The sequence below is a fragment of the Narcine bancroftii genome, chromosome 3 (assembly GCF_036971445.1).
Source record: "Narcine bancroftii isolate sNarBan1 chromosome 3, sNarBan1.hap1, whole genome shotgun sequence".
Lineage (NCBI taxonomy): Eukaryota > Metazoa > Chordata > Chondrichthyes > Torpediniformes > Narcinidae > Narcine > Narcine bancroftii.
In genome coordinates this window covers 71,674,649-71,687,766 of record NC_091471.1, presented here as the reverse complement: position 1 = coordinate 71,687,766, position 13,118 = coordinate 71,674,649, and the positions used below count along the sequence as shown (strand labels likewise).

Genomic DNA, 13,118 nt, shown 5'->3' with positions numbered 1-13,118 from the left:
ATCTCCTAATGCCCACTTCAAGATCCCTCAGACCAGCCAATTTAGGGCGCTTGGTTGATCCATGCTCAAATCGCAAACTCAGGGGAGATCGCGCCATCACTAGTGCAGCCACCAAACTGGAACATTCTTCCCTCCATCAAATCAGCCTCTTCCTTTAACTCTTAAATCCAGGTTTAAGTATTTTTACTTGCAAGCATTTTGAGGTGATTGTTACCATGTTGTATGTGCAATTCTAAACCCTGTTTTATGCTGAACTTTAAACAGCAGCTTAAGTTAAGATGCAATTTATGATCTGTACAGCACTTTGGTCAATGCGAGTCATTTTAAATGTGCTGTATAAATAATACAAACTAAATAAGTTTCACTTTTGTCTGAATCAATTCAAATTTAGGTTGGTCTGTATTTGAGATTTTTTTGGTGATATACCTTGTGAAGTTGGTAAAGTGATTTTTGCAAACAGTCTTCTTGTTGATGAAGAAATGCAGCCTTACAAAGATTATCCATTAGAAACAAAATAGTTTTATCTCTGTGCCACAGATGCTGATTCGTCAATACTTGAGTCCAGAATTCCAAAACAACACCAATTCCCACTCTGCCAGGTTTATGGCTCTCGACAATGTGGGTCTGGAAAGATAATTGTCTCATAATTTTTGTTTAGAGTATAACATCATCTCAATGACTAATTATAATTTAACATAGTCTGTGAGATAAAAAAATCATTTACACTTTGAACATTTTGTATTCTTTAAATACACAATCTTAACTTAAACTTCTTGAAAACATAACCAAACTTCCATAAGAAAATAAACTTTCAAACCACCAGGCAGAATTCTTCAAAAACCATATTAATATTGAAAACCTCAGAAAATGGACAAAAAATTATTTCCAGTATAATAAATTTTACATGCTGTCTGAGAAATTTTTAATAGGAAATCTTTAAAATTCTCTGTGTACAAGGCAGACATGTATCAGTATCTATTGGCATTTCACACCTGTTTGACATCACGTACATTTTTTTTAAAACTATGCTTTCATGCTTGAGAAGCATAGGCCACAGATGCAGAATCAAGCCTTAACTAAGCAAAACGGAAAGGGTCTGTATTACTTACAAGGGCCATTTTAACTGGCCAACTGTCAGAGAGCCAAGTGTTGCCCATGATTTATTTATGCTTAAGCTACATTTACCTCTTGCCACCTCCATCCCTCACTCCCTTCCAATATTCTCTATCCTGAGATAATACATCCCTTTTCATATCTCCCCACTTCATCCCAATCTCTTTCCTAATCCACTCCAACCCCTACTCTGCCTCTTCATCCTCCCTATCTTCTCAGTGCCTACCTCCTCCCTTTCACACAATCTTATCCCCCAATCATACTATTTACCAAAACCTCCCCTCCATGTGATACAACATACAATGACATTACTGTTCAGTACAGCTGCTTTTGTCCATCATGTGCTGAAATCTGTAATGTCAAGTACAACTGAAAACGCTTAATGCATTTTTTTGGCAACACTTAAAAGAATTTGTACATAACCACAGTAACAGCAATTCAAAAATATTTTAGTTACTTATGAAATTAGAGGGGACATCCAGAAATAATTCATAATTGCAAGCTTGTTTTTATTTAGTATGAATACAGTGTTTAATATGATTATATGTTTTCAACCATTTTACCTTGATTTATTTTTAAACAAATAGTGTTTCTTTTTACCTGGATCATACTGTTTAACAATTTAATGTTTTCACCAGAACTCATGCCAATTACCGGTAAATGTTGTGCTACTTTATGGGTCATCTGCTGAGTTATCCCCTGAGGCACAACACTGTCAGTCTGAAGAAAAAGCTGTAAAGATGCTAAAAACCTAGTGGAGGACAAAACAAATTAAAGTGAGTTTCCCAATTGGCAAGATGTCAATCATAATCAACAACCACTTTTTATTTTACACCAAAATTTACTGTAATCTCATTAGTATTCATTGATAAACTGGGACAATTTGCCATCCAATGGGAGAGGTGGAAGAATGGTCTTTGTCCTTTAAGTTTAATGTTCATATGCAAACACAATCATGAATGATATATCCAGCTTTATTTATAAATAAAATTGCTCACTTTCCGTGAAATCAATCATGCAGCGACTTAATTTATTGGAATGAATACAGTTAAAGGGGGCAGTGGGGAAAGAACTCTCAATATTAATGATAGTATTGATTTAGTTTGTGCCATGAAGTGTTTACCAAGGCTTGGAGAATTCAGGATTTCAAACAAATATTGTAAAAATATTCACCTTCACAATTTGTCAAACTGCATGCTTACTTAAAAGTATTGGAAGCTCCTGTAATTCTGTCATCTCAATGGCTCAATACTAGATACAATAAGATGGCCTAAATGTCTGTTACAATTATATTTTGCAAAAATTATTCTCCCAAGTACAATAGACAATAATCTATTTTTGAAGTAACCAATTGGCTTGCCTGTCTTTTAACATTGGATTGGAAATTCTAAAGTTTTAATACACTTAACAACCTCTCTTTTGACTTCTTCCACTTTTTCCAAATCCAGGGTGTAGCCATGGCACACACATGGACCCCAGTTAAGCCTGCCTTTTACTGGTTTCATGAAACAGTCCCTGTACCAATCCTACTCTGGTACCATTCCCCAACTCTTCCTCTGCAACATCAATGACTTCACTGGTTTAGCCACTTGTGTTTGTGCAGAACTCACCAATTTCATTAATTTCACCACCAACTTTACCACTTCCTCAAATTTAGCGGTATTATTTCTGACATCTCTCTACCCTTTTTGAGTCTCTGTCTCCAACTCAGGAGACAAACTAACCACATGAGTGGAGTACAAAGCCACTGATTCTCTTAATTACCTGAAATAAACCTCTCACCACCCTAAGTCTTGCAACATCACTATTCCCTTCTCCCAATTCTTTCACCCCCTTCTATTCCAGAACAATCAAAATGTCCTTTTATTCCCCCCAAAAAACCTGGCTTCCCCAATAGTTCTTGATAAAGCCCTGAACCACATTCTTTCCATTTCATGTCTTCACCCTGCCTACCAACCGCACTCCCACCCCCCCAGACAGAAGATAGCATTTTCCTGGTTGTCACTTTCTTTCCCACCAGACTTCACATCTGTCACAGCATTCTCCGACCCATACGCCAACTTCAATGTGATCCCACTAATGTGTTTCCCTTTCCAAACCTTTGTTTAGCACGGTATGCAAGGAGTTTTGACATTCTCCCTGTGTCTGCGTGGGTCTTCCCAAAGGGGTGTCTAGTGTCCTCCCATCCTTTAAAATGTACTGGAGGTTGTAAGCCAATTGGGTATAACTGAGCGGCATGGACTCATGGGCCAAAAAGGGCCTGTTACTGTGCTGTATGTCTTAAAAAAAAAGGATCATTCTCTGCCTGGTCCACTTTCTTCCCCACTTATCCTTCCACCCCCTTAAAGGCAATTCCCTCTGCAATCACAGATGATGTGCAACTTCCTGCATTTCCCCATCATTTCTATCTAAGGCCAATAATAAAAGCTTCCAGGCAAGGCAGTTTCACATGCATCATGTCCAACTTAATCAACTGCATCAATGTTCTCAATGAGGCCTCTTCAACATTAGTAAAACCAAACACAGATGGAGAACCAATTCACCAAGCACCAGTCCTCAGTTTGGGTGAAAGCTGGAACTCCCAGTGCCCAGCCATCTTAATTCCTTTCACCTCTGCCTTGTAGATTTGTCTGACCTCGGCCTTATTCATTGCCAGGGTGAGGCCAAATGTAAATGAGAAATAATACATTTCTCCTGGATAGCATAAAACCCAACTTCATCCTGATCCACTGTCACTATTTTCATCTGTCCTTTACCTCCTCTTGTTCTCACCTTTTCCTCAACTCTCCCTTCTTGGCATTGGTCTCCTATGCTCCAACCCTCCCAGCTTCATTTAATCCAGTACTCTTGGTCTATTCCTAGCAACCTCCCCATATTTTTATGCTAACCATTTCCCCTTGCAATTTTACTCTTATTTTAAAAAGGTTCCAGCCTGAAACTGTCACTGACCATTTCTATCCATGAATGCTGCCTGATCTCCAGCTTCTCATTGCTCAATATAATCTGTGGTGCCAAGGATTATTACCTGAATAAATACATTCTAAGGAATGCAGCATATTAGTTAAATTTTTATTTTCAGTAGAATATCAGATAGCTTTTACTTAACTGTTCATTTTTTAGAAGATAATATTGGCATGGATAGAAAATTGGCAAGATCTTATCTAACACATGGACGACTGCTTTAAGATACTTAGACTGGACTAGAACTTCCAGAAGAGATATCCCTTCAGAGCAAAACTTGTCAATGCTAAAGGAAAAAAAATACAGATTCAGAAAATCACATAAGACTTTTAAGTGATCTAGTTCATATAGTACAATATGCAATAATTGGTATAAAGCTCTGAAAGAGTTTTATTAGATTGCAGTTATCTTATTGATCCAGAGGCCAAGGCCACACTATAATTTTGTTTCCTGATTAATAACAATGCCATGTTAATTAAAGACAATGACATAATAATTTCCATCTTTCACAACACACAAATGCACAGAAGAATCATCTATTCATATTATTTAGAAATAATACTTTCATGTTATTTTTTATAAGCATTATGAGGCCATCCTAATACAAATATCCTGATTACTGGCTGGTACTTGATAAACTGCAGGCAAGCTCAAAACTGGACTATCCTGATAGCCCATACAGTCAACACCTGGATGTTGCTTATTGCCCAGATTATTAGAAGTGAAAGACCACTGCCCATTGAAACTATACTCCACATGGATCACAGCTTTCAAATTGGAAGAATTCCAAATTCAATGCAACGATAGGAGAAAATCTCTCTTTGGCAGCTCATTGGGGTGAAAAACAGATGAAAAATCTCACTAGACCATAATTATCAGCTGTCAATGTTGAATGTTGACAAAGCTGGTATCCATTTAATCAAGCTTCTGCTAGTTTTCAGAGAAAACTATTAACCCCTTTCCCCATATTTTCCTCAAATGTATTTGCTCTAACATCCATATCAACTCCTTCCAATTTGCCCACCATCCCTGTAGTCAAAGGGCAATTTCCAACATGTCTTTGGGATGTGGCAAGAATCTTGAACATTAGCAAGAAACTTGCACAATCAAGTTAAAATGTTCCATGAGGTCAGACCACTGGAACCATGTGGCAGCAACATTGTCTGTTGTGCCTCTGTGTTTGAATAATAACAACAGTTTTGTCACAGCCATAGAGTGGCACAATATGAAGACAGGTGATTTGGCCCAACACATTTATACATTGTTTCCCAGCTAAGAAAGTCCTGTTTGACTACATTTGGCCCATATCCCTTTAACAATTTCCTATCCATGTACTTGTCAAAACTTCTTATAAATATCGTAATTGTACTTGCCTCAAACACTTTCTTTGATAGCTCACCACCCCTTGTACAAAATAAAAAGCAGCCATTCAGGTCTTTAATTTTCTCACCCCCCTACTTCAACCTATAGTCTCTAGTTTTAGACTCTCCTATCTTGGGAAAAAGGCTGTGACTTTTCACCTTATCTATGCCCCTGATTCTGTTTACCTCTTGAAGCTCACCCCTCAGTCTCCTTTTCTCAAGGGAAAAAGCTCCAGCCTCTCCTTATAACTCAATCCTTCAAGACTTGGTAATATATTTCTGAATATTTTTGTACCCTTTCCATTCTTCCTTCCCATAGCAAGGTGACCAGAGCTGCACATAGTATTATAAATGTGCCCTTGCTAATGTTTTGCACAGCTGAAAGATGAAGTTCCAACTCCTGAGCAATGAAGGTAAGCCTGGCAAACACCTCCTTCACCATCATGTCTGGTAGTGTTGCTCCTTTCAGGAAATTATGTACCTTGGTCTCTAGATACATTGTTCTGAAATACCTTCCAAGGTCTCAGGTTTTACTGTGACTTTTTTTCCCCCCAAAAAGTACTACTTTATGCACAATAAATTATTTACAAGAGAACTGTTTGACTTTTTACATTCATAGTGTCAATCATATCAATACATTCCCTTCATTGTATTTTTACATTCTTCTCTTAATTCTCTGTTATCACCATTGAGACACCTTGTTTTTCCACCCCTGTTAGTCTGGGACTGTCCCTCATAATCAGCCCCTCAGTGCATCCCTCAGCGCGTACTCCTGCAGCCTGGAATGTGCCAGTCAGCAGCATTCCCAGACCAACATCTCAGTAGACTGATAGACCAGCAGGGTTTAGGCAGACCAAAGTGAATCTTTCTCCAGGTTGAAGGTCTTCTAGCAGTTCTGGTTGTCGGACTCAGTGTGTCCCCAAGAACAGTCTGTAGATAGACTTCTCCATACACTTTTAGTGAATCTGTATTCAGCAAAGAGGTCTCCACTCCACTACAGCTGCCCTGAGGACAACATGCATGGAGGGTGATGTTCTGGTTGTACAAGAAGGAACTCATTGGGAGGCCTTTTCTCACCACCAGCCAGGCCAAGTCCTAGTGCTTGTTTGTAAGCCCTGCGATGAGGATTCCATCAGATGACTTGAATGGTCTGCTCAGGGAATCATCCTACCGGATACATTGAGTCCTCTTCTCTGTTTCTGCAGGGTGTTCTGTGCTGATGACTGTCTGATGGCCTTGTGGTTGAAGATGTTGTCCTGGAAAAGCTTTTCCATGAAGGATAAGTGGTGTGGCTAAGTCCAGGTAAATGGGGCATTGTGTGGCAATGGGGCCAGACCTATCCTTTGCAACAGCTGGGACAAGTAGAACCTCAACACATAGTGCCCTCGTACTTTGGTTCCATGCTCAGCTTTATGCAACCACAGACCAAGTTGGTCATCAGGCTGACAGCCATGTTGGATACACCCTTGGCCCCATTTTCTGGTGACTTGTACATGGCACTCTTTCAGACCCTATCCATTTCAGACCTCAAATGGATCTGAAAACCACTCTGTTAACTGCGGGGAATGGGCCACACCTGCGCTGCATAAAGCAGCATCGAGAGCACCTTGCACCTGATGACCAAGTACTTCCCCATTATCGAGAAGGAGCATCATGCCCACGGTCCCAATTTTTGATGGACCTTTGTGATCCGTTCTGACCAATCTTGTTGCATGCCTCAGCCCCTCCAAACCAGATCCTCAGCACCTTCAGGTGTCAGACCTGACTGTGAAGGGGTTGGTGGGCAGGTCAGGCCAGTTACTGAAGAGCATTGCCTCGCTCTTCTTCTGGTTTATCTTGGAGCCTGATTGGACTCAGATTGCCTACATATGCTGGTCAGTGTCCAGACCGATCATGCATCTGAATAGAAGATGGCCTTGACCTGAATGCCTTCACTGCCTGGGAACGTCACTCCTCTTATGCCCTTGTCCTTCTTGATGGATTTGGCAAAGGGTTCTATGCAGCATACAAATAATATTGGAAACAGTTGGCAACTTCTGCCATGGTTTGACTTACAAAAATGCAAAAACTCACACTTATCCAACTTAAATTCCATCTGCCATTCTTTTGGCCCACTAAATCAGTAGTTCAAAAGCTTGCTTTAACCTTAGATAATCGTCTCTATTGTCCATCTCCCCCTCCAAAAAAGTTATCTGCAAACTGTTTGTCATAGATTTTTTTAAAATGTAAAGTTTATATTTTCTAACATGACGTACCTGTGACCTAATGATGTCATTGAAAGTGCAAGATAACAACCAATGGGAATGCAAGATTTTACAGCTTTAAAAAGAGGATGGAGGGCTGGTGACTCATTTATTTCAGGAGCTGTAGGAGAGTTAATAGGTGGCCAGCCCTGGTCACTGCATAGATGATTACGATGTAACTTCAATCTGACAACCAATTCCCATGCCCAGTGATTAAACAAAACCTCAGGAGTTTGGTTCAGACGAACAACATTAGCCAAGTAGGATACCTGAATTAAAAAAAACAAAGATGAATTATAATTAGTTTTTAAACATTTGTAAGTTTAGTTATCAAACATCCTTTAACACAAGTATAAATGTAATTTACTGCATTAAATTAAAATACTGCAACATATACAAGGTTAGAGATCATCAGATTTCAATGGTGCTTTTCAAGAATCCTTTGGAATTCTTTGGGGATTGAATGAATACATCACATTGTCTTTTTGTATGGATACATTCTTTATCATATTTATTTGGGTTTTCATCTTATCCAAATATTTTTGACCCAATAAAAATATAATAGACCATAAAAAGAAATGTATATTTTATACCATTATCCAACAAATAATTTCCCATATTACCTGCTTTATGCTTTCCGAAATAAATCCACTGTAAGGTTTATCCGTGAGGTATTTTTGATATGCTTCTAGAACCATCAAAGCTACTTCAGCATGAAGGGAAGCATCTAGGGCAAGTTTTGATTGCTAGAAAATTAATCAAAGTATTAAGACAAGACGTCAAACTACACGCATAAGATACTACAATCTGACCAGCAGATTTGAAGAATCATTTCACTTTTATTTACTTTTCTCTAACTGAATTTAATTCTGTGGATTTTGCTTCCTCAGTTAAATACAGACCTCTCAGCATCTTCATTTATGAAGATGTGCTTTACAGATTAGGCTAATTTCATCTAACCTCTATGTTGAAAAGCAGACATCAACCCTGCTTTCAGACGTTGCCTAACCTGCTGAGTATTTCAAGCATTTTCTGTTTTCATATCAATTTTACAAAATCTGCACTTTGATGCAGATCACATGTTCTTCACCAGTGAGCTTGGAAGAATGGAACTTCTCTTTCCTTCAATCAACAGCAGTCATTGGGCCTCACATTTTAATGGTCCAGGTAATGCCAAGTTGAACAGTAAACAGCTGGGTTTTCAGTCATTGGTGCGCTGCCTTCTGTTTGAGGCTAGCATTCAACATTTCTTTTTAATCACTTCTCTTGACTAGGTTTGCAGCAATGAGTAAAGAACTGGAGAATGAGAACTTGTTCAGGGAGACAGATCTCAGGAATCCCATTGCAATGTCTATCCATCGAGCTTTTTCCTCAAGAGTAAACATTGACACGAGTAGATAGAACCTCTCGAAGGACATTCATGTTGGCCCAGTAGCACTCCCATTTAATCCATAGGATTTGACTCTCTCATCTTTAGTGGAATAGTCTCAATGTGGCGTCAGTAGATGATCTCAATTTTGCTGCTCTAATGACCAATGACAGTTTATTTTCAAGTACAATGTATAGATGCACTGAAATTCTTGCTGCAGCCAAACAGGTACACAAGAAACATGACTACAATGGTATCCATTAAATTATCATAATATGTTCAGCAGATAAATAAATTTCACAGTTGCCATTCACGCAAGAACAAAGAAAATGATCTGCTCATGCAAACACATCTTTCGGTGGTTCTGAACTAGTTCACGGTTGTTGTAGTATGGGCGAGGTTCAAGAGTTTGAGAACTATTTGATAAAAACTCTCTTTCAAACTCGAGGTTCTATATCATCTGCCTGAAGATGTGACAGGGTTCTTTTGTGATTTTTCTGCCTTCTTGAGGCAGCGTCTCTCATCGATCTCTTCAATGGAAGAGAGGTTAGTGCCCGTGATGACTTGGGTAGGTTTGCCACTTTTGGAAATCTGCATTTTTGTGCACTTGAGTTACAAAACCAAGCCATGATGCAACCAGTCCGTATACTTTCTAAAGCACAACTGCACGTCAAATCTCCTCAAACTTCTTAGCATTATTCACATAAAAAGGGGTTGTCAGCAAAGGGGATCCAGAGGACATTAAAGAACAGACCAGGATCTTAGTCTGTTTCCAAGAAGAAAGCAGCATTTGGTTCAGTGCTAATCTTCTTGATAGCCTTTTAGGAGAGGTGATTGCAAATGCACTCCACATAATCCAGAACCATCTCATTTATACAGGGATGACATGTGTGATGGTTAGTTTTCCTGGGTGAGTAGATGGAAGAGCCTTGTCTTCGCAATGTTCAATGACAGGCTGTCTTTTCTGAAGCATCAAAGGAATCCAGTGTTTCTTGCAGATCTCATGCATAGAAGCAAATACACAAACTTATTGCTGTGGATTTTCAGTGATGAGACCCATTTTAGCATGGAAAGCATCATTATTAAAGAATGCTGAGGGTTATTAAAGGATATAGACAGGATGCAGAGTTAGGAAGATGTGGCTGATGGAGTTCAATCCGGATAAGTGTGAGGTGATCCATTTTGGAAGGTCAAACCTAGAGGCCGAGTATGGGGCTAATGGATAAATACTTAAAAGCATGAAATAATTGAGGGACCTTGGCATCCAAATCCATACATCTCTCAAGGTTTCTGAGCAGGTTAATAGGATAGTTAAGAAGGCCTATGGGATGCTGGGCTTCATTAATTGGGGGATTAATTTCAGGAGGTCATGATGCAACTCTACAAATCTATGGTAAGTCCTCACTTAGAATACTGTGTTCCATTCTGGTCACTTCATTATAGGAACAATATGGAAGATATGGAGAGGGTGCAGAGGAGATTTGCATGGATTGGAAAATAAGTCTCATGAGGCAAAGTTAGCAGAGCCAAGATTTTTCTCTTTGGAGCGAGGAAGGATTAGAGCCGACTTATTAGAGGTCTACAAGATTCTGAGAGACATAGATAGGGTGGACAACCAGCACCTGTTTCCCCAGGGTGGGAGTAGCAAACACCAGAAGACATCTGCACAAAGTGAAGGGAGGAAAGTTTAGAGGAGACATCAGAGGTATCCTTTTATTTAAAAAAATACAAAGTTGTGGATGCCTGGACTGAAACATTAGGGGAATTTAAGGGACTCTTAAATTCTTAAATGGATGAAAGAAAATTAGAAGGTTATGAGGTAGGATGGGTTTAGTTTTTTTTTTATTTTGGGATGAATATATAGGTTGGCACAATAGAGGGCCAAACGGCCTGCACTGTGCGGTAGTGTTCTGTATTCTACGTTGCAACTTACTAGTTCATTCTGGACGCTGAAGTTAGATGGTAGCTATCTTTGGCTTGGCTTCGCGGACGAAGATTTATGGAGGGGTAATGTCCACGTCAGCTGCAGGCTCGTTTGTGGCTGACAAGTCCGATGCGGGACAGGCAGACACGGTTGCAGCGGTTGCAAGGGAAAATTGGTTGGTTGGGGTTGGGTGTTGGGTTTTTCCTCCTTTGTCTTTTGTCAGTGAGGTGGGCTATATGAGGTAGAAAATGACAGTCATGTTGGGAAATGAAGGTGGAATAAATCACAAAACTTTGTTTAATCAATCTGGGTGTGAAGGCCATCAATCTGAAGTGTTACGTTCAAGACAATGGCTGTCACGTTAGCATGCACATCTCAGGACAGTGACAAAGTTCAGCTGCTAACCAAAGCAATGACAGATAATCCAGACAGCCAACTGATTTATGGAAGTGAAAACATGGAACAGGTCAATGAAAGCATGGAACAATTCTTGAATTTTTTCTCAACAGCTTTTGTTTTTGGATCTCCCTGGCAACAAGTAACTGAAACATTTGTTTCCAGAAGGGCCAACTCACAACAGGATAAAGGCAATTTAGGATGATGTTGCCCAGAACCTTTGGAAATGAACAGGAGGAAAATATCCCTTTTTATGAGACCACTGGGAATGAACTCTTCTTTGCAGAGCAGAGAACAATTTGGTAGAATCATTACATATTTTGAAAGCAACCTTTATGAGAGACTTTTGCAGATATATCATGCAGCTCACAGGTTCAGTTGGTTGCCACCTGTAGGATGGATAGCTTTCTAGTAGTTGATGAATTGCCATGGGAATCATCCACAGGGTATTGCAGTGTGGCTTGTAGGATCCTTTTTGATACGACGGATTCACGGTTGAGCAGGAGTTTAAAACTTTCCTTCCAAACCTGATGGATGGTATCTTCTTCCTTAAGGAGCAGGGATCTGATCAATGGAGCAGAGTTTAAATGCTGTCCTGGAAACTAAAAAAAGTGTTCTGCATGTTCGGCCAGTCTGCATAACTTAGATTTTGTATGCCATCTTGTATGTTGTGAATGTGTTACTGGATAGTGGCCAGCTCTATGGATGGCCTTGCCAGGCTTCTGCTCGAGAACATCATGAGTCTGAGTGTGCTTAGCAACAAAATAACAACAAATATCATGACACAAACTCAATAGTCTGGATGCACGCATCTTGGACAGATTTGAGCCAATTCTTGGTGTTCCAGGATGGAGATGTAATTAGTGGTACATATTCACTCTAGTTCACTGTGCAAATAGATCTGAAATGTCTGCTGTCCTGCATCTTTGAGGGCCACAAAGTTTAGGTGGCCAGACAGCATCTGGGACTTCTAGCATCTTGGAGCTCAGCAGACAAGCATAAAAGTCAGTATACTATCTAGTGGTTTTCAGACCCCCTCCAAGCCTGTAATGTAGTGCAGAATGTGCTCACTGGTCAAATATAACAGTAAACTCTGCACCAAGTGAAGCATTAGATATATTTAAGACAATCTGAACTTGCTAAGCAATTAACAAATGAATTCAGTGACGTCAGGCAGTATTCAATTATTCTTTAAAATTTTGAGGTAGAGATCAGCTTAAACAAAACTCAATATTTGCTAATTATACATAGCATACTACATTATTGAAGAAAATGTGCAATCCTAGTTAAACACCAGCCAATGACAAAACTTTGACAACCTGCTGATGAAATATGGCTTTTATCATCTACCTGTTCATCAAGATCCCAGTTCAGTCCTTCAAGTATGATGCAAGCCAGTTTGTTTTCTACAGTAGCTAAACTGTAATTCAGAAGCCAGTGACGAATTACTTCCATTTCTATTGTTGTTATTTTCCACAGGTGCAGAGGAAATTCTTTAAATAGATACAAAGAAACCTATAATAATAAAAAGTCCCATTATATCCCCTTTCACCAAAAAACAATTTTAATATGTATATTTCCTTCTCCAAAAAGATAGACTGCAGATATTAATAAATCTATAGGTATATCATCTATACACATATTCCCAATATGCACAAAGCCATTGAAAGTAGAAATCACAAAATTATACACCTCTCCTACCCCATACACCCGCCATTAAATGACTTGTTAAAGTAATATTGCAAATTTTG

The 13,118-nt window shown here is 39.3% G+C and overlaps 1 protein-coding gene across 5 annotated transcripts in view; it reads right to left on the bottom strand.

Moving 5' to 3' along the window:
* The window catches only part of epg5 (ectopic P-granules autophagy protein 5 homolog (C. elegans)), a 184,822-nt gene that overhangs the window by 110,139 nt on the left and 61,565 nt on the right, over positions 1-13,118 (bottom strand). For all 5 annotated transcript variants that reach the window (XM_069924245.1, XM_069924246.1, XM_069924248.1 and 2 more), the window contains exons 14-19: positions 12,718-12,882; positions 8,302-8,424; positions 7,691-7,947; positions 4,220-4,360; positions 1,714-1,864; positions 427-624 (exon numbers count right to left, since the gene is read on the bottom strand). In XM_069924245.1, coding sequence (XP_069780346.1) covers positions 427-624; positions 1,714-1,864; positions 4,220-4,360; positions 7,691-7,947; positions 8,302-8,424; positions 12,718-12,882 — 1,035 coding nt within the window. The remainder of the gene's footprint in view (positions 1-426; positions 625-1,713; positions 1,865-4,219; positions 4,361-7,690; positions 7,948-8,301; positions 8,425-12,717; positions 12,883-13,118) is intronic.